At 48.8% G+C, this 22683-nt stretch overlaps 1 protein-coding gene across 1 annotated transcript in view; it reads left to right on the top strand.

The window, feature by feature from the left end:
- Positions 1-22683, top strand: part of LOC119966916 (dynein heavy chain 14, axonemal-like) — a 1122002-nt gene that overhangs the window by 694728 nt on the left and 404591 nt on the right. Inside the window, exon 44 of the mRNA XM_038798874.1 lies at positions 2104-2259. Coding sequence (XP_038654802.1) covers positions 2104-2259 — 156 coding nt within the window. The remainder of the gene's footprint in view (positions 1-2103; positions 2260-22683) is intronic.

Here is a 22683-nt window from a genome sequence, read left to right as displayed (position 1 = left end):
AGGGGCAGCATGGTGGCACAGTGGGTTAGCATTGCTGCCTCACGGCGCTGAGGGCCCAGGTTCAATCCCGGCCCTGGGTCACTGTCCGTGTGGAGTTTGCACATTCTCCCCGTGTCTGCGTGGGTTTCACCCCCGCAACCCAAATATGTGTAGGGTAGGTGGATTGGCCATGCTAAATTGCCACTTAATTGGAAAAACAATAATTGGGTACTCTAAATTTATTTTAAAAAATAAAATAAAATAAAGGCCCGCAATCTGCCCTAGTCTATTGAGGAGGTCAGGGGTATCACCAGAGACTGCCAGGTCTGCGCTGAGTGTAAACCGCACTTCTACCGGCCAGACCGTGCGTGCGTGGTGAAGGCCTCCCATCCCTTTGAACGCCTCAGCGTGGACTTCAAAGGGCCCCTCCCCTCCACCAATCGAAACACGTACTTTCTCAGTGTGGTCGACGAATATTCCCGATTCCCCTTTGCCAACCCATGCCCTGACATGATGTCTGCCACTGTCATCAAAGCCCTCTACACCATCTTCGCTCTGTTCGGTTTCCCCGCCTACGTCCACAGCGACCGGGGATCCTCATTTATGAGCGATGAGCTGCGCCAGTACCTGCTCAGCAGGGGTATTGCCTCGAGCAGGACGACCAGCTACAACCGCAGGGGAAACAGGCAGGTGGATCGGGAGAATGGGACGGTCTAGAGGGCCGTCCAGCTGACCCTACAGTCCAGAAATCTCCCGGCCTCCCGCTGGCAAGAGGTCCTCCCCGAAGCATTTCACTCTATTCAGTTGCTCCTGTGCACCGCGACTAACGAAACCCCCATGAATGTCTCTTTGCCTTCCCCAGGAAGTCCACCTCCGGGGTTTCGCTCCCAATGTGGCTGGCAGCTCCAGGACACGTTCTTCTCCGTAGACACGCGAGACTCCACAAGGCGGACTCGTTGGTTGAGAGGGTACAGCTACTCCACGCCAACCCGCAGTACGCTTATGTAGCATAGCCCGACGGCCGCCATGACACAGTCTCCCTCAGGGACCTGGCACCAGCTGGTTCCCCACACACCCCTCCTCTGCCCCAGCGCCACCCTCCCTTCCCCCGACGCACCACACCCCAGCCCCCGCTCCAGGAAAATCCGTCCTCTCCTTGGTCCCAGCCGGGGATGAAGAGGATTTCGACACGCTCCCGGAGTCACCGATGACCAAGCCAACGCCTGAGTTGCGACCAGCACTGCGGCGCTCTCGACGACAGATCAAGGCACCGGACCACCTGAATTTGTAATATTATCTGTGATTTTTAAAAGCAATCTGTATGTATATAGTTTTCCAACACCCCAGCTGGATTCATTTTTAACAGGGGGTGAATGTGGTGGTCACCACTGTTGTATTATATTGTATATATGGGTTTTACGGTAAGGCCCCTGTACTACAGGTACGGGGGTAGATCCCTGCCTGCTGGCTCCGCCCAGTAGGCAGAGTATAAATATGTGTGCTCTCCCTGCAGCACCCATTTCGTCAGTTGCTGTAGGAGGCCACACATCTGTGTGTAATAAAGCCTCGATTACATTCTACTCTCGTCTCGTAATTGATAGTGCCTCACACTGCACTGTTGCTGCTACATTAAATACACTGCATTACAAGCTACTACCTGAAATACACTGCATCACAAGCTGTTGCATGAAATACTCTGCATTGTAGTTGCTACATTAAAGACACTGTATTGCAAGCTGCTGCATTAACACATGGCATTATAAGCTGCTACATTGAATACACTGCACTGTTGCTGCTATATTAAATGCACTGCATTACAAGCTGCTACATTAAATACACTGTGTGGTTGCTGCTACATTAAATACACTGCATTACAAGCTGCTACATTAAATACACTGTGTGGTTGCTGCTACATTAAATACACTGTGTGGTTGCTGCTACATTAAATACACTGTGTGGTTGCTGCTACATTAAATACACTGTGTGGTTGCTGCTACATTAAATACACTGCATTACAAGCTGCTATTGCTGCTAAGGGAAGAAAATTAACAAAAATTGACCAGGTTAGTTAAGAGTTGAATGTTTCTCATGGACTGACTCTTGTTTTCTTGTTGCTGTTTGCAGGAGTGCAGTTAGCGAGCTTCGCTGAAGCAGTTATGTCAGGAGCTCCCAAATCAAGACGACCCTATAAGGAAAATCTTGTGTGTACAGTAGACACCTTGCGGTATTCCTTTATTACCAGCCTGCTGCTCCTGAACAAATGCCCTGTGCTGCTTACAGGTAACAACGTATTGGTAAAATTAATGAATGAATGTACCATATTGTAATTATTATTAAATAGGAGGTTGGTCCAGATGAACGCATGACTGAAGAGATCGTGCAGGAGGGAGGGCTTTAGATTTCCGGGTCATTGGGACCATTTCTGGGGACAGTGGGACCTATAGAAGGCAGATGGGTGGTCCCTGAACTGAAATGGGACCGGTGTCGTTGCAGGGAAGTTTGCTTGTGCTGTTGGGGAGGGTTTAAACTAACTTGGCAGTGGGGTGGGATCCTGAGAGAACGTTCAGCAGGAGGAGTTGCACAGGCAAAATTAGAAGAGACAGCAAATGAGTCAAGAAGACATAGAAATTATGGACTAGTTAAGTCACAAGCGAGGGACAGTCATGGACTTAATGTTAGGTAACGAAGCTGGGCAAGTGGTTGAGGTATCAGTGGGGGACCATTTGCAGACAGCGATCCTAACTCCATTAGATTCAAGATTGCATTGGAACAGGAAAAAGGATGGGCCTAAAAATAAAGTTCTAAACTAGGGAAGGCCGATTTGAAGAAGAGCAAGTATGGTTTGGCCAGAGTGTACTGGGAGCAGACAGTTTGAGGTAAATCTGTGACTGAACAGTGGGAGCCATTCAAGAAGGAAACAGGAGAATACATGGCTTAACATGGTCCAGTCAAGAAAAAGGTGGAATCAATGAATCCAGTGAACCCTGGATATCGAGGGCTATACAGCATTGGATAAGGATAAGAAAGGAGGCTTTTTAAAATTCATTTATGTGGGTGTCGCTGGTTAGGCCAGCATTGATTGCCCATCCCTAGTTGCCCTTCAGAAGGTGGAGGTGAGCTGCATTCTTGAACCACTGCAGTCCCTGATACGGAAGATCAAAACAGCAGAAGCCCTGGAGAATGTGCAAGAGGAACTTAAAAAGGAAATTAGGACAGCAAAAAGGGGAGATAAAGGTTACTGGCAGGTACAATAAAGGGAAATCCTAAGTTGTTTTACAACTACATTAAGGATTAAAAGGATAACTAGGGGAAGAATAGAATCCTAGAATCCCAACCGTACAAAAGCAGGCCATTTGGTCCATTGAGTCTGCGCCAATCCTGCATTACAAACTGCTACATTAGATACACCTAACCAATCCACCTGACCTGCACATCTTTGGACTGTGGGAGGAAACCGGAGCACCCGGAAGAAACCCACACGGACACGGGGAGAATGTGCAAACTCCACACAGATGGTCACCCAAGGTCAGAATCAAACCTGGATCCCTGCCGCTGTGCAGTGCTAACCACTGTGCCACCGTGGCGCCCCCAAAGGACCACAATGGTCATTTGTGTGTGGAACCGGAAGACATAAGTAGGGTTCTAAATGAATAGTATGGGTGGAATTCTCTGGTCGTGTCCGCCCGGCAACTGGCGAATCCCACCCGAGGTCAATGGACTTCTTCTTTGACCCCATCTTGCCCGTGGCGTTCTTGCGGCGGGCGGGGTGGAAGAATCCAGCCCTTTGTGTCGGTTTCACTCATGAGAGGGATAATGTGGGTATAGAAATCAGGAAGATGGACTGTGATAAAATTAAAGAGATTACCATAGACAGAGAGGAGGTTGTGCCTGGTCTGGCAGGCGTAAGAATAGACAAGTGGACAAGTCTCCAGGGCAGGATGGAATGTATCCCAGGCTGTTGAGCGAGGCAAGGGATGAAATAGGGGCGCTGGCAATAATTTTCAATTCCTCTTTGGCCACAGGAAAGGTGCCAGAGGACTGGAGGATAGCCAATGTGGTACCATTATTCAAGAAGGAAGGAAAGAATAAACCAGGAAACTACAGGCCAGTCAGTCTGACCTCAGTGTTGGGGAAACTATTGGAAGCTATTCTGAGAGACAGAATTTCAGGGATTAATCAGGAACAGTCAGCATGGTTTAGTTAAGGGGAGGTCAAGTCTGACAAACTTGATTGAACTTTCCGAACAGGTGACCAGGTGTGTAGATGAGGAAAAGTAAATTTGACATAGTCTACTTGGACTTCAGCAAGGCTTTTGATGAGCATTGGAGACTGACAGCGAAGATAAGAGCCCATGGGATCCAAGGAAATTTGGAAAATTGGCTGAGTGGCAGGAAGCAGAGGATGAAAATGAAATGAAAATCGCTTATTGTCACGAGTAGGCTTCAATGAAGTTACTGTGAAACGCCCCTAGTCGCCACATTCCGGCGCCTGTCCGGGGAGGCTGTTACGGGAATTGAACCGTGCTGCTGGCCTGCTTGGTCTGCTTTAAAAGCCAGCGATTTAGCTCAGTGAGCTAAACCAGGTGGTTTACCAGGTGGAGGGCTGTTTTTCTGACTGGAAACCCGTGCCCAGTGCGGTCCCGCAGGGATCAAGTTGGGGCCCGTTTTGTTTGTGGTTTATATAAATGATTCAGACAGGAATGGAGGAGGGTTGATCAGTAAGGTCACGGAGAATTGGTGGGGTGGAAAGTAATCAGGAGGATAGCCTTCGATTACAGGAGGATATAGACAGGCTGGTCAGATGGGCTGACCAATGGCAAATGGAATTCAATCCAGATAAGTGTGAGGTGATCCAGAACACCTCAAGGCAAGGACCCTGGGAAGCACCGAAGATCAGAGGGACTTTTGTGTGCATGTACACCCATCACTTAGGGTAGCAGGGCAGGTGGATACAGTGGTTAAACAAAGAAAAGTACAGCACAGGAACATGCCCTTCGGCCCTCCAAGCCTGCGCCGACCATGCTGCCCATCTAAACTAAAATCTTCTACACTTCCTGGGTCCGTATCCCTCTCTTCCCATCCTATTCATGTATTTGTCAAGATGTCCCTTAAATGTCACTATCGTCCCTGCTTCCACCACCTCCTCCGGCAGCGAGTTCCAGGCACCCACTACCCTCTGTGTAAAAAACTTTCCTCTGAGAAGGCATGTGGTATACTTACCTTTCTTAGCCGAGGGATTGAGTTTAAGAGCAGGGAGGTTATGCTGGAACTGTATAAAACATTGGTTAGGCCACAGTTAGAGTATTGTGTGCAGTTCTGCAATCCTCATGATAGGAGGGATGTGATCGCACTGGAAAGGTTGCAGATGATGCCTGGGCTGGAGAGTTTTAGTTATGAAGAGAGATTGGATAGACTGGGATTGTTTTCCTTGGAGCAGAGGAGACTGAGGGGGGACAGGATTGAGATGTATAAAATTATGAGGGGCATAGATAGAGTAGACAGGAAGAAACCTTTCCCATTGCTGGAGGGATCAATGACTAGGGGATATAGATTTAAGGTAAGGGGCAGGAGGTTTAGAGGGGATGTGAGGAAAACCCTTTTCACCCAGAGGGTGGTGTGAGTCTGGAACTTGCTGCCTGATGTACTTAGATGTGAACTTGTGATCCCAGGGCAGACAAGGCTACGGGCAAGTGCTGGAAAATGGGACTGGAATAGTTAGGTGGTTGTTTATGACTTGTACGGACACAATGGGCCCTATGACTCCTCGCCTTTAAGTAGAACAATCGCAAGATATCCAATCTCTTCTTGTAACTCCTACTGCTTCCATCTGGCAGTGGGATGTTCAATTTGTCTATCAATTCAATGGCCTCCTGAGATGTGGAGTGGTGAAATGGGCAACAAATCACAATGGGCAGGTTGATGTGATGTGTTCCATGGCCCTCACAGCCACAATCATCGTCCACTAATGGAGCAAGTGGCCACATGGTCCATGACCTGTATGGAATTGTCCAATGTCTTTGAGGGATTCCAGCGTCAGGGACCTCTGCTTTTTGAGGCAGTTATCATGTTTTGGATATTTTTTTTCGCTGTATGTGTCTTGATTAATTCCATCTATAGCCACACAACTGACACCCCTTTTCCTGGGAATGAGATATCCTTGATATTGCTGCCCCTGTGCTGGTTCTTCTTGGGGTGGGTGGCTGGTGGTGAGGGGTTTGCTGGAGATGGAGGTAAGAGTCAGGGTCGAGGTGCCATTGCTTTTCTGTCAATTTCTGATCCAATGAACCATTGTAGTATTTCCTGGCAGTCACTTGTCACGATTTCCCTTGGCAGGCTGCTATTTCATATTCTTCCATTCTTGGCCTTCCATGCTGTGGCTAATAACCCAGCTGAAATTCAGTGCTGTTCTCTGTTCTTTCTTCACTGGCTAACAAAAGAAGTTTTATTTCAGAGGCAAGATTATCCCAGCCTCTTTACAGCAACAACAAAGGCCAGAATAAAAGGTAGTTATTTAACCCAACAATAGGCACTCAACACTTTACTTTTCCTCTCTCTTCCTTCTGGAGGGTGTCTGATATTCTGCTTGACATTTACCCATAGAGTAAATGATCTGCTTGTGGGGGGGATCCAAAACATGGGCCATAAATCTCAAAATATATTGACCAACCCAATGTGGATCCTACAGGAGGGTGGTCAGAATGTGAAACATGGTGAAGTGAATAACATAGTTGTATTTAAAGAGAATGTGGATACATACATGAGGGGGAAAGGAACAGAAGAATCTGCAGATAGGGTTTGATGAGATAGTGTGATTGGAGGCTCGTGTGGGGCTCATAATCTGGTTGAGCCCCACATAGTCTGCACCTTTAAAGTGACTGTGTATCCCAGAGAGAAGTTCTTGGCTTCTCTTGGGGGGGGGGGGGAGGGGGGGGGGGAGGGAGGGGGGGGGGGGGGGGAGGGGGGGGAGGGAGGGGGGGGGAGGGGTTGTTGGGTTACGGGTATAGGGTGGATACGTGGGTTTGAGTAGGGTGATCATTGCTCGGCACAACATCGAGGGCCGAAGGGCCTGTTCTGTGCTGTACTGTTCTATGTTCTAGACCGGGTAAGGACGGCGGAGTTCCCTCCCTAAAGGACATTAGTGAACCAGATGGGGTTATTTTTAACGACAAGCAACAATGCTTTCATGGTCATCGGTTGACTTTTAATTCTGCATTTTTATTGAATTAAAATTTCACCATCAGCCTTGGTGGGATTTGAACCAAGCAACATTACTCTGGGTCCCTAGATTACTAGTCCAGTGACAATACCACTATGCCACTCCCTGACCAAGCAAAGCCATAACTGATAAAACCCATCATATCTGGGGGCTCAGATTATGAATTAACCTTGTGACACTGTCTTTTACTCATTCAGAAACCCTTGTTCCATCTGATCCTAAAGCTGTATAACCGTTCTGTAATCTGCCACACCCTGTAGAGAGTCTCTGTTTCACTGATCTTGTAATCATGGGTGAAAACAATATGTTCATTTTACAAGAAATGTCGAAAACATTTGCAAATACTATAATTACAATCTAGAATTAATAAGAATAATCTTTATTGTCACAAGTGGGCTTACATTAACACTGCAATGAAATTATTGTGAAAATTCCCTGGTCACCACATTCCGGCGCCTGTTCGGGTCACAGAGGGAGAATTCAGGATGTCCAATTCACCTAACAAGCACGTCTTTCGGGACTTGTGGGAGGAAACCGGAGCACCCGGAGGAAACCCACGCAGACACGGGGAGAACGTGCAGACTCCGCACAGACAGTGACCCTAGCCGGGAATGGAACCTGGGACCCTGACTTTGTGAAGCAACAGTGCTAACCACTGTGTTACCGTGCTGCCCTGAGAAATCTGGTCAGCAAAACGCATGTACAGTTAATTACTCTTTAACATTTCAGAATGCATTTCTTTAAACAGCAACTGTTATTTTCTCTCTACTGTCCAGATTGTGTGGTTAAAAAAAAACTGACAACTGATCACCGACTCAAACATATTTCAAGGTTTCTGTTTTTAAACAAAATTTTCATGATAATTTTTCTATTCCCTGCTTTTTTAACTAGTGAGTTCATTTGAAGCTGTATGATGTGATACTGTGATGTGACTACACCTCACAATATAATTAGCTTCATTCAGCAATTACTGAATAAATACTTATGTGAGCAGGGCTCGATAAGATTCAATCAACGGATCATACACACTCATCTGCACCACTAACCCAGCAGCCTTTCCTCCCCCATCACTCAGGCAAACATTCATGGAAATTATTTATTCTGAACTTTATAACTAAATAATCTGTTGCTTCCACACCATAACTTACTGCCTGTATTTGTAATTGTGGAAATCACAAAGTATTTGCGATTGGAATTCATCGATGAGGTAACCCAGATAAATGGCGCAACGCTGTGGGTTTGATTTGTTTGAAATTTCAGAAAATGTTTGGGAAATTTCGCATAACGTTTTTCAAGAAGACGGAAGCTCAGAGACAGTTACACCGCCAATAACAATTTACATTTACACAGCCAATTTAATGTAAGGAAATTTCCCAAAGTGCTTCCCAGAAGCATGATCAAGATGTCGGGATATTCGGTCAAATGACCAAACCCTCATGGAAACAGAAAGGTTCTAAGCATGTCTCCAAGGAGAAGAGAACAGGAGAGGTTGAGGGAGAGTTATTCACCAGTGAATAGGAAACTTCAATCAATCAAGGCAGGAAACCAAAAGAGCGGCGTGTCCAGATCAGAGAATGTCAGCAAGATGATGGCAGTTCACATTTGCATGGCTTTGTCTTTTCACATGGCTGTCTGAGACATGTTGTAACGACCATTGTCTCTTTCTTGGTATAACCACATTGTCTCTCTTAGTATTGTCTCTCTTAGTATAACCACATTGTCTCTCTCTTAGTATAGCCACATTGTCACTCTTAGTATAACCACATTGTCTTTCTTGGTGTAACCACATTGTCTCTCTCTTAGTGTAACCACATTGTCTCTTAGTGTAACCACATTGTCTCTCTCTTAGTATAACCACATTGTCTCTCTTAGTATAACCACATTGTCTTTCTTGGTGTAACCACATTGTCTCTCTCTTAGTGTAACCACATTGTCTCTCTATTAGTATAACCACATTGGCTCTCTCTTAGTATAACCACATTGTCTCTTAGTATAACCACATTGTCTCTCCCTTAGTATAACCACATTGTCTCTCTCTTAGTATAACCACGTTGTCTCTCTTAGTATAACCACATTGTCTCTCTCTTAGTATAACCACATTGTCTCTTTTAGTATAACCACATTGTCTCTCTTAGTATAACCACATTGTCTCTCTTAGTATAACCACGTTGTCTCTCTTAGTATAACCACATTGTCTCTCTTAGTGTAACCACATTGTCTCTCTTAGTGTAACCACATTGTCTCTCTCTTAGTATAACCACATTGTCTCTCTTGGTGTAACCACATTGTCTCTCTTAGTATAACCACATTGTCTCTCTCAGTATAACCACATTGTCTCTCTCTTAGTGTAACCGCATTGTCTCTCTTAGTATAACCACATTGTCTCTCTTAGTATAACCACATTGTCTCTCTTAGTATAACCACATTGTCTCTCTTAGTATAACCACATTGTCTCTCTTGGTGTAACCACATTGTCTCTCTTAGTATAACCACATTGTCTCTCTTAGTATAACCACATTGTCTCTCTCTTAGTATAACCACATTGTCTCTCTTAGTATAACCACATTTTCTCTCTTAGTATAACCACATTGTCTCTCTTAGTATAACCACATTGTTTCTCTTAGTATAACCACATTGTCTCTCTTAGTATAACCACATTGTCTCTCTTAGTATAACCACATTGTCTCTCTTAGTGTAACCACATTGTCTCTCTTAGTATAACCACATTGTCTCTCTTAGTATAACCACATTGTCTCTCTCTTAGTATAACCACATTGTCTCTCTTAGTATAACCGCATTTTCTCTCTTAGTATAACCACATTATCTCTCTTAGTATAACCACATTGTCTCTCTTAGTATAACCACATTGTCTCTCTTAGTATAACCACATTGTCCCTCTCTCAGTCTGGGATGGTGGAGGGTTTAGGAGACAACTGTGACGGAAAGTCCGTGTCTTCATCTGACCCAAGCTCCGTGGTGTCCTCACATCCTCAGATTCGGGCAGAGGGCTGGTGTTCAGGCTGCTCTCCCCATCAGTGCTCGGACGTGTAGGGGGCACCAGCTCTGGTACTGGCTGGTGGGGGCGACAGGCAATGAGGAGACGGGGGGGATGCCGACACTCTGATGGATCGTCCCCATCTCCGGTAGGTCCTGTAAGACATGTATGATTATACAGTGGATGGGGGGGTTAGCGTGGTTGAGTCATTAGCGGGGAGAGGGGGGGGGGGGGGGGGGGGGGGTCCACACATGTTTCATGGGGATCGGCGACTAAGCAGTGACTCACTTGCTCGCCAGCCGCCGACCTCCACCTCGGTGACCTCCCTTTCCTTCGGGCAGCCGAGCATGTCCAATGCCCTCTGGTTGGGCATGATGAGGAGCTGCAGTTCTGATGTTCCCCCTCCGGTCTTCTCCTGCTCCCGGCGGTTGTGCGCGGCCTTCTCCTGGGAGGGTGAGGGGAGGGGGAACACAATCAGCACAACCGTTAGACGTTCTGACACTTGCAGCCCAGGGTTTGGGTAGATGGCAGCCTTAGGGGCCAGGACACCCGGCCATGTTGGCATGTGGGGCAGGGTGGGGGGGTCGGCCTTCCTCCGGGGTGCTAAATTGTACTGTCCTGTCTGACCCCGAACACCCTGCTGCCGGGATTTCCTCACTATCCCCCTGCCTCTTTTCTTTCAGGGACTGGGTGTGACATCTATGGAAAAGAACCTGGAGTGATGCCGTTTACGGGGGAGATGGTCACACGCCGGGGAGGCCTCTATCTCTGGAGGCCCCTCCAGGCTGACACCTTGTCCCTCAATGCTTCTCTCCAGAAGTTGCTGCTGGGACAGAGCACCCTCTGGCCCGAGGTCACACACCTAACTACCGCCACCCACAGTGGCCTACGCAGAAGGGTCGCCGGGCCCAGCATCCAATGGTGAAATGTCACCGGGCTGAGGGTGTTGCAGGGTGTGCTTTTCCACTACCCTCCTTTCCCCTCTCTCCCCACCATCCCCCTTCCTTTCCCTTCTGTTGGTACAGAGGCGAAGGTATCTGGTCTCTCCAGCACAAAGTTTTGTGCTTGTACCATTTTTTTTGTACAACTGTGTTGTGAACTGTTTTAATAATCAGAGGATCCACCCTTCCTCCCCGTACGTTGGTACTGAGGGGAGGGTACCCTCTTTCTCCAACACAAAATTAGTGTTTGTTCCGTTTGGCTTTGTATATTTTTTTACTGTTTTAATAAAATGAATTGGCCAATCCACCTACCTACACATCTTTGGGTTGTGGGGGCGAAACCAACACAAACATGGGGAGAATGTGCAAACTCCGCACGGACAGTGACCCAGAGCCGGGATCGAACCTAAGACAACGCCGTGAGACAGCAATGCTACTGTGCTGCCCACACTGATCCATTGTTAACCTGTCTGATCCATTGTTAACCTCACTGATCCATTGCTAACCTCACTGATCCATTGTTAACCTCACTGATCCATTGTTAACCTCACTGATCCATTGTTAACCTCACTGATCCATTGTTAACCTCACTGATCCACTGTTAACCTCACTGATCCATTGTTAACCTCACTGATCCATTGTTAACCTCACTGATCCATTGTTAACCTCACTGATCCATTGTTAACCTCACTGATCCACTGTTAACCTCACTGATCCACTGTTAACCTCACTGATCCATTGTTAACCTCACTGATCCATTGCTAACCTCACTGATCCATTGTTAACCTCACTGATCCACTGCTAACCTCACTGATCCATTGTTAACCTCACTGATCCATTGTTAACCTCACTGATCCATTGTTAACCTCACTGATCCATTGTTAACCTGTCTGATCCATTGCTAACCTCACTGATCCATTGTTAACCTCACTGATCCATTGTTAACTTCGCTGATCCACTGTTAACCTCGCTGATCCATTGTTAACCTCACTGATCCATTGTTAACTTCGCTGATCCACTGTTAACCTCACTGATCCATTGTTAACTTCGCTGATCCACTGTTAACCTCACTGATCCATTGTTAACCTCACTGATCCATTGTTAACCTCACTGATCCATTGTTAACTTCGCTGATCCACTGTTAACCTCGCTGATCCATTGTTAACCTCACTGATCCATTGTTAACTTCGCTGATCCACTGCTAACCTCACTGATCCATTGTTAACCTCACTGATCCATTGTTAACTTCGCTGATCCATTGTTAACCTCACTGATCCATTGTTAACCTCACTGATCCATTGTTAACTTCGCTGATCCATTGTTAACCTCACTAATCCATTGTTAACCTCACTGATCCATTGTTAACCTCACTGATCCATTGTTAACTTCGCTGATCCATTGTTAACCTCACTGATCCATTGTTACCCTCACTGATCCACTGTTAACCTCACTGATCCACTGCTAACCTCACTGATCCATTGTTAACCTCACTGATCCATTGTTAACCTCACTGATCCATTGTTAACCTCACTGATCCATTGTTAACTTCGCTGATCCATTGTTAACCTCACTGATCCATTGTTAACCTCACTGATCCATTGTTAACCTCACTGATCCATTGTTAACTTCGCTGATCCATTGTTAACCTCACTGATCCATTGTTAACCTCACTGATCCATTGTTAACTTCGCTGATCCATTGTTAACCTCACTGATCCATTGTTAACCTCACTGATCCATTGTTAACCCCACTGATCCATTGTTAACTTCGCTGATCCATTGTTAACTTCGCTGATCCATTGCTAACCTCACTGATCCATTGTTAACTTCGCTGATCCATTGTTAACCTCACTGATCCATTGTTAACTTCGCTGATCCATTGTTAACCTCACTGATCCATTGTTAACCTCACTGATCCATTGTTAACCTCGCTGATCCATTGTTAACTTCGCTGATCCATTGTTAACCTGGCTGATCCACTGTTTTTATTAAAATAATTTTTATTGAAATTTTTACAAAATATAAACATCTCAACTCTATTAACAAAACAACCGCGGTAACACCCCAAGAACAATACCCACCCAACTTCAAAAGCAACTACAAACAAAAGAAAAAGCAAAAGAACACCCAAACAACAAAAGGGAAAGAGATAACACCCGCCACATCCCATAAACCCATGTACACAATTCTCCCTCCCAGCGATCCAAACACCCCCCCGCCCCCCGGGTTGCTGCTGCTGCCGGCCTATTTCCCTACCGTTCTGCCAGGAAGTCCAGGAAAGGCTGCCACCGCCTAAAGAACCCTTGTACAGAACACCGGCCTCTTTCGCCTCCTGCACTCCCGGCTCCACTGCAACCCCAAAAATTGCGAGTCCCCAGCCTGGCTTGACCCTGGATCCCACCACCCTCGACACCGTCCTTGCTACCCCCTTCCAAAACTAGCCCAGCGCTGGGCACGCCCAAAACATATGGCCGTGGTTCGCTGGGCTCCCCGAGCACCTAGCACACCTGTCCTCGCCCCCAAAAAACCTACTCATCCTCGTCCCAATCATGTGGGCCCTATGCAGCACCTTGAACTGTATGAGGCTAAGCCTCGCACAGGAATAGGAGGAATTCACTCTCTCTAGGGCATCCGCCCATGTCCCCTCCTCAATCTCCTCACCCAGCTCCTCTTCCCATTTACCCTTCAGTTCCTCCACCGAGGCCTCGTCTACCTCCTGCATTACCCGGTATATGTCAGAAATCCACCCTCCTCCAACCCACACCCCCGAGAGCAACTGATCCCGCACCCCTCGTGGGGGCAGCAAGGGGAACCCCTCCTCCTGCTGCCTGGCAAACGCCCTCACCTGCATGTACCTAAACATGTTCCCCAGGGGGAGCCCAAACTTCCCCTCTAACTCCCCCAAGCTCGCGAACCTCCCCTCCACAAACAGGTCCCTCAACCTCCTAACCCCTGCCCTGTGCCAGCCCAGAAATCCGCCATCAATGCTCTCTGGGACAATCCGATGGTTCCCCCGTATCGGGGCCTTCATCGAGCCCCCCACTTCTCCCCTATGTTGTCTCCATTGCCCCCAAATTTTGAGGGTTGCCGCCGCCACCGGGCTCGTGGTATACCTCGTTGGAGGGAGCGGCAACGGCGCCGTTACCAGCGCCTCCAGGCTCGTGCCCACACAGGACGCCACCTCCATCCTCTTCCATGCTGCCCCTTCCCCGTCCATTACCCACTTACGCACCATCGCTGCGTTGGCAGCCCAATAGTACCCACAGAGGTTGGGCAACGCCAGCCCCCCCTATCCCTGCACCGTTCCAGGAACACCCTTTTCACCCTCGGAGTCCCATGCGCCCACAAAAATCCCGTAATACCCTCCTAAAAAAGGCCTTCGGGATAAAGATGGGGAGGCACTGGAACAGGAACAAAAACCTCGGGAGCACCGTCATCTTAACGGACTGCACCCTCCCCGCCAGTGACAGCGGCAACATATCCCACCTCTTAAACTCCTCCTCCATCTGCTCCACCAACCTTGTGAGGTTGAGCTTGTGCAGGGCCCCCCAACTCCCAGCCACCTGGACCCCTAGGTACCTGAAGCTCTTCCCTGCCTGCTTCAGTGGGAGCCTACCAATCCCCTCCTCTTGATCCCCCGGATGCACCACAAATAACTCACTCTTGCCCAGGTTCAACTTATACCCAGAGAAACCCCCGAATTCACTAAGAATCCTCGTCACCTCCGGCATCCCCCCCAACGGGTCCGCCACATACAGCAACAGGTCGTCCGCATACAGCGACACTCGATGCTCCTTCCCACCCCAACGCGAAGAGCAAGGGGACAGGGGGCACCTCTGTCTCGTCCCCCGGTACAGCCGAAAGTACTCCGACCTCCTCCTATTTGTGGCTACACTCGCCATCGGGGCCTCGTAGAGCAGCCTCACCCACCGGATAAACCCCTCCCCAAACCCAAACCCACCAGCACCTCCCACAAATACTCCCACTCAACCCTATCAAAGGCCTTCTCCGCATCCAATGCCACCACTATCTCCGCCTCCCCTTCCACGGCCGGCATCATAATGACATTGAGGAGCCTTCGCACGTTCGCATTCAACTGCCTTCCCTTCACAAACCCCTTCTGGTCCTCATGAATGACCTCGGGCACGCAATCCTCTATTCTAGTGGCCAGGATCTTTGCCAGCAGCTTAGCGTCGGCGTTTAGCAGCAAAATCGGCCTATATGACCCGCACTGCAGAGGGTCCTTGACCCGCTTCAGGATCAAGGAAATCAGCGCCCGTGACATAGTTGGGGGCAAAGCCCCTCCCTCCCTTCCCTCGTTAAAGGTCCGGACCAACAGGGGACCCAACAGGTCCAAATACCTTTTATAAAATTCGGCCGGAAACCCATCCGGCCCCGGCGCCTTCCCCGACTGCATGCTCCCTATCCCTTTGACCACCTCCTCCAGCTCGATCGGCGCCCGCAGTCCCTCCACCTGCTCCTCCTCCACCCTCGGGAATCGCAGCTTGTCCAAGAAGCGCCCCATTCCACCCCCCTCCACCGGGGGTGCCGACCGGTACAGTTCCCCATAGAAGTCTCTGAAGACCCCATTAACATCTACTCCCCTCCGCACCACCTTCCCAGCCCTATCCGTCACTCCCCCAATCTCCCTGGCCGTGTCCCGCTTTCAGAGCTGGTGTGCCAGCATCCTTCTCGCCTTCTCCCCATACTCATACACCGCCCCCTGTGCTTTCCTCCACTGAGCTTCCGCCTTTCTGGTAGTCAATAGGTCGAATCTGGCCTGAAGGCTACGCCTCTCCCCCAGCAATCCCTCCTCTGGAGCCTCCGCATATCTCCTATCCACCTGCACCATCTCCCCTATCAGTCTCTCCCTCTCCCTCTGCTCCCCCCCTCCCTATGGGTTCGGATGGAGATCAATTCCCCCCTCATCACCGCCTTCAATGCCTCCCAGATCGTCCCCACTCGGACCTCCCCGTTGTCATTGGCCTCAAGGTACCTCTCGATACACCTCCGAACCCTCTCGGCCACCTCCTCATCTGCCAGCAGCCCCACCTCCAAGCGCCAGAGCGGACGTTGGTCCCTCTCCTCCCCCAGCCCGAGGTCCACCCAGTGCGGGGCATGATCTGAAACGGCAATGGCGGAGTATTCCACATCCTCCACCCTCGAAACCAACCCCCTACTCAGGACAAAAAAAATCAATCCTCGAGTAGGCCTTATGTACGTGGGAGAAAAACGAGTACTCCCTGGCCCTTGGCCTCGCAAACCTCCAGGGATCCACCCCCCCCCATCTGGTCCATAAATCCACTCAACACCTTAGCCGCCGCCGGCCTCCTACCCATCCGGGACTTGGATCGATCCAATGGGGGATCCAGCACCGTGTTGAAGTCCCCCCCCCCCCATGATCAGGCCCCCCACCTCCAGGTCCGGAATGCGGCCCAACATACGCCGCATAAACCCCGCATCGTCCCAATTTGGGGCGTAAACATTCACCAACACCACCCGCTCCCCCTGCAGCTTACCACTCACCATCACATATCTCCCGCCACTGTCAGCCACCACATTTAAAGCCTCAAACGACACCTTCTTCCCCACCAGGATCGCCACCCCCTTACTCTTCTCATCCAGCCCTGAGTGAAATACTTGGCCCACCCATCCCTTCCTCAGCCGAACCTGGTCCACCACTCTCAGGTGTGTCTCCTGGAACATGGTCACATCCGCCTTCAGTCCCTTCAGCTGCGCAAATACCCGGGCCCGTTTGACCGGCCCATTCAGCCCCCTCACATTCCAGGTTATCAGCCGGATCAGAGGGCTCCCTGCCCCCTTCCCCTGCCGATTAGCCATACCCCATCCCTTGCCCACCCCCGGCCAGTGTCCTACGCTCTGCCAGTTTCCCACGGCGGCAACTCCCCCCCTCCAGCACCCCCTGAGTCCTCCAGCTCCTTCCTGACCGTTTCAGCAGCAACCCGGTACCCCCCCCCCCCTCCTCCACTCTCCCCCCAGGCTAGGACCCCTCCTAGCCGCGCCCCTCCCTCCATAGCACTCCCGTGAGCCAGCTAACTTCTGCTGACCCCGGCGACTCCCGCCCTACCTCCGACTCCTCCCCACGTGGGACTACCCCTCCTCCATCGTGCCCGTCAATGGGTCCTCCTCTCCCCCCGCCCCCCCGCTCTTGCGTGGGGAAAGAAAACAGCCAGCAACGACCCGCGCTTCTCAGCCCCGACCCCGCCCCCACCATCTCCCAGCGCGGGAAACCCGCAGAAAGCCGTGCTTTTGCCCTGCCCAGCCCCGCCTCCTCCAGGGCAACTCCCATTGTCAGTCCCCCCCACCAGCTCCCCGAACTCCCCGTTTACCCCCCTGCCCGAACCTGTCCACCAGACCCCTACAGAAAAACCCATATAGAAAAGACAAATCGACATCACCCTACCCACCCTAAGGCCAACCCACATCTTACATTAAATCAAGCAAATGCAAATACAGTATTATACAGCATCCCCCATCTTAGACTCTCAGTTTGAGTCCAATTTCTCAGCCTGCACAAAGGCCCACGCCTCCTCCGGGGACTCAAAATACTGGTGCCGATCCTTATAGGTGACCCACAGACGCGCCGGCTGCAACATGCCGAACTTCACACTCCGTCTATGGAGCACCGCCTTCGTCCGGTTAAACCCGGCCCTCCGCCTCGCCACCTCCTCACTCCAGTCCTGGAAGATCCGCACCTCCGTGTTCTCCCACTTGCTGCTCCGCTCCTTCTTGGCCCACCGGAGCACACACTCACGATCCACGAACCGATGAAATCGCACCAACACCGCCCGTGGCGGCTCGTTCGGCTTGGCCTCCGAGCCAGAATTCTGTGGGCCCCCTCTAACTGAAAATTGAAATGAAAAGCGCTTATTGTCACGAGTAGGCTTCAATGAAGTTACTGTGAAAAGCCCCTAGTCGCCACATTCCGGCGCCTGTCCGGGGAGGCTGGTACGGGAATCGAACCGTGCTGCTGGCCTTCTTGGTCTGCTTTAAAAGCCAGCGATTTAGCCGAGTGAGCTAAACCAGCCCCTCCAGGGGCCCCTGGAAGGACCCAGCCCCCATCAGCGAGTTTAACATATCCGCCACATAGGCCGCCAGGTCCGACCCCTCCAGCCCCTCCGTGAGGCCCAGTATCCGCAAATTCTTCCTCCTCGACCGGTTGTCCAGCTCCTCGAACCGCTCCTGCCATCTTTTATGGAGCGCCTCGTGCATCTCCACCTTCCCCGCCACGGCCGCGGCCTCATCCTCCCTTTCGGAGGCCTGCTTCTGCAGCTCCAGGATCGCAGCCCCCTGGGCTGTCTGGGTCTCCATCAGCTCCCTGTTGGTTACCGTCAGCGACTCCAGCAGCTCCAACTTAAGCTCCTGGAAGCAGCGCAGCAGAGTCGCCTGCTGTTCCTGAGCCCACTGTCTCAGCTCCTCAAGGCCTCCGCCGGCCGCCATTTTGTCTTCCTTCCCCCGTTTTTTCAGGGGTGCTTTCTCCGTTTTTCTCCTTACCCCACTCCTGGTCCGGACCATAGGACCGTAGGAGTTGACTCCAGTCCTCTTCCCACTTTGGGATTTTCCGACAAAGCTCTGTTGGGGGCCTTGAAAAGAACCCCGAAGTCCGTTTTCAGTGGGAGCTGCCGAATGTGCGGCTGAGCTCCGCATTGCCGCCACCGGAAGTGTCGCTGATCGACTGGTAACCTCACTGATCCATTGTTAACCTCACTGATCCATTGTTAACCTCACTGATCCATTGTTAACCTCACTGATCCATTGCTAACCTCACTGATCCATTGTTAACCTCACTGATCCATTGTTAACCTCACTGATCCATTGTTAACCTCACTGATCCATTGTTAACCTCACTGATCCACTGTTAACCTGTCTGATCCATTGTTAACCTCACTGATCCATTGTTAACCTCACTGATCCATTGTTAACCTCACTGATTCATTGTTAACCTCGCTGATCCATTGTTAACCTCACTGATCCATTGTTAACCTCACTGATCCATTGTTAACTTCGCTGATCCACTGTTAACCTCGCTGATCCATTGTTAACTTCGCTGATCCATTGTTAACCTGGCTGATCCATTGTTAACTTCGCTGATCCATTGTTAACCTCACTGATCCATTGTTAACCTCGCTGATCCATTGTTAACCTCACTGATCCATTGTTAACCTCGCTGATCCATTGTTAACCTCACTGATCCATTGTTAACCTCACTGATCCATTGTTAACCTCACTGATCCACTGCTAACCTCACTGATCCATTGTTAACCTCGCTGATCCATTGTTAACCTAGCTGATCCATTGTTAACCTGTCTGATCCATTGTTAACCTCACTGATCCATTGTTAACCTAGCTGATCCATTGTTAACCTCACTGATCCATTGTTAACTTCGCTGATCCATTGCTAACCTCACTGATCCATTGCTAACCTCACTGATCCATTGTTAACCTCACTGGTCCATTGTTAACCTCACTGATCCATTGTTAACTTCGCTGATCCATTGTTAACTTCGCTGATCTATTGTTAACCTGGCTGATCCATTGTTAACCTCACTGATCCATTGTTAACCTCACTGATCCATTGTTAACTTCGCTGATCCATTGCTAACCTCACTGATCCATTGTTAACCTCTCTGATCCACTGCTAACCTCACTGATCCATTGTTAACCTCACTGATCCACTGTTACCCTCACTGATCCATTGTTAACCTGTCTGATCCATTGTTAACCTCACTGATCCACTGTTAACCTCACTGATCCATTGTTAACCTCACTGATCCATTGTTAACCTCACTGATCCACTGTTAACCTCACTGATCCATTGTTAACCTGTCTGATCCATTGCTAACCTGTCTGATCCATTGTTAACCTCACTGATCCATTGTTAACCTCACTGATCTACTGTTAACCTCACTGATCCATTGTTAACCTCACTGATCCATTGTTAACCTCACTGATCCATTGTTAACCTCACTGATCCATTGTTAACCTGTCTGATCCATTGTTAACCTCACTGATCCATTGTTAACCTCACTGATCCATTGTTAACCTCACTGATCCATTGTTAACCTCACTGACCCATTGTTAACCTCACTGATCCATTGTTAACCTCACTGATCCATTGTTAATTTCGCTGATCCATTGTTAACCTCACTGATCCATTGTTAACCTCACTAATCCATTGTTAACCTCACTGATCCATTGTTAACCTCACTGATCCATTGTTAACCTCACTGATCCATTGTTAACTTCGCTGATCCATTGTTAACTTCGCTGATCCATTGTTAACCTCACTGATCCATTGTTAACCTCACTGATCCATTGTTAACCTAGCTGATCCATTGTTAATCTCACTGATCCATTGTTAATCTCACTGATCCATTGTTAACCTGTCTGATCCATTGTTAACCTCGCTGATCCATTGTTAATCTCACTGATCCATTGTTAACCTGTCTGATCCATTGTTAACCTCGCTGATCCATTGTTAACCTCACTGATCCATTGTTAACCTCACTGATCCATTGTTAACCTCACTGATCCATTGTTAACCTCACTGATTCATTGTTAACCTCACTGATCCATTGTTAACCTCGATGATCCATTGTTAACCTCACTGATCCACTGTTACCCTCACTGATCCATTGTTAACCTCACTGATCCATTGCTAACCTCACTGATCCATTGTTAACCTCGCTGATCCATTGCTAACCTCACTGATCCATTGCTAACCTCACTGATCCATTGCTAACCTCGCTGATCCATTGCTAACCTCACTGATCCATTGCTAACCTCACTGATCCACTGTTAACCTCACTGATCCATTGCTAACCTCACTGATCCACTGTTAACCTCACTGATCCATTGCTAACCTCACTGATCCACTGTTAACCTCACTGATCCATTGCTAACCTCACTGATCCATTGCTAACCTCACTGATCCATTGTTAACCTCGCTGATCCATTGCTAACCTCACTGATCCATTGCTAACCTCACTGATCCATTGTTAACCTCACTGATCCATTGTTAACCTCGCTGATCCATTGTTAACCTCACTGATCCACTGTTAACCTCACTGATCCATTGCTAACCTCACTGATCCATTGTTAACCTCACTGATCCACTGTTAACCTCACTGATCCATTGCTAACCTCACTGATCCACTGTTAACCTCACTGATCCATTGTTAACCTCACTGATCCATTGCTAACCTCACTGATCCATTGTTAACTTCACTGATCCACTGTTAACCTCACTGATCCATTGTTAACCTCACTGATCCACTGTTAACCTCACTGATCCATTGTTAACCTGTCTGATCCATTGTTAACCTCACTGATCCACTGTTAACCTCACTGATCCATTGTTAACCTGTCTGATCCATTGCTAACCTCACTGATCCATTGTTAACCTCACTGATCCATTGTTAACCTCACTGATCCATTGTTAACCTCACTGATCCATTGTTAACCTGTCTGATCCATTGTTAACCTCGCTGATCCATTGTTAACCTCGCTGATCCATTGTTAACCTCACTGATCCATTGTTAACCTCACTGATCCATTGTTAACCTGTCTGATCCATTGTTAACCTCACTGATCCATTGTTAACCTCACTGATCCATTGTTAACCTCACTGATCCATTGTTAACCTGTCTGATCCATTGTTAACCTCGCTGATCCATTGTTAACCTCGCTGATCCATTGTTAACCTCACTGATCCATTGTTAACCTCACTGATCCATTGCTAACCTCGCTGATCCATTGTTAACCTCCCTGATCCATTGTTAACCTCGCTGATCCATTGTTAACCTCACTGATCCATTGTTAACCTCGCTGATCCATTGTTAACCTCACTGATCCACTGTTAACCTCACTGATCCATTGTTAACTTCGCTGATCCATTGTTAACCTCACTGATCCACTGTTAACCTCACTGATCCATTGCTAACCTCACTGATCCACTGTTAACCTCACTGATCCATTGTTAACCTCACTGATCCATTGCTAACCTCACTGATCCATTGTTAACTTCACTGATCCACTGTTAACCTCACTGATCCATTGCTAACCTCACTGATCCACTGTTAACCTCACTGATCCATTGCTAACCTCACTGATCCACTGTTAACCTCACTGATCCATTGCTAACCTCACTGATCCATTGCTAACCTCACTGATCCATTGTTAACCTCGCTGATCCATTGCTAACCTCACTGATCCATTGCTAACCTCACTGATCCATTGTTAACCTCGCTGATCCATTGTTAACCTCGCTGATCCATTGTTAACCTCACTGATCCACTGTTAACCTCACTGATCCATTGCTAACCTCACTGATCCATTGTTAACCTCACTGATCCACTGTTAACCTCACTGATCCATTGCTAACCTCACTGATCCACTGTTAACCTCACTGATCCATTGTTAACCTCACTGATCCATTGCTAACCTCACTGATCCATTGTTAACTTCACTGATCCACTGTTAACCTCACTGATCCATTGTTAACCTCACTGATCCACTGTTAACCTCACTGATC

This window comes from Scyliorhinus canicula, chromosome 6 (genome assembly GCF_902713615.1).
Source record: "Scyliorhinus canicula chromosome 6, sScyCan1.1, whole genome shotgun sequence".
NCBI classification, from domain to species: domain Eukaryota; kingdom Metazoa; phylum Chordata; class Chondrichthyes; order Carcharhiniformes; family Scyliorhinidae; genus Scyliorhinus; species Scyliorhinus canicula.
This window is presented reverse-complemented; position numbering and strand designations above follow the sequence as displayed.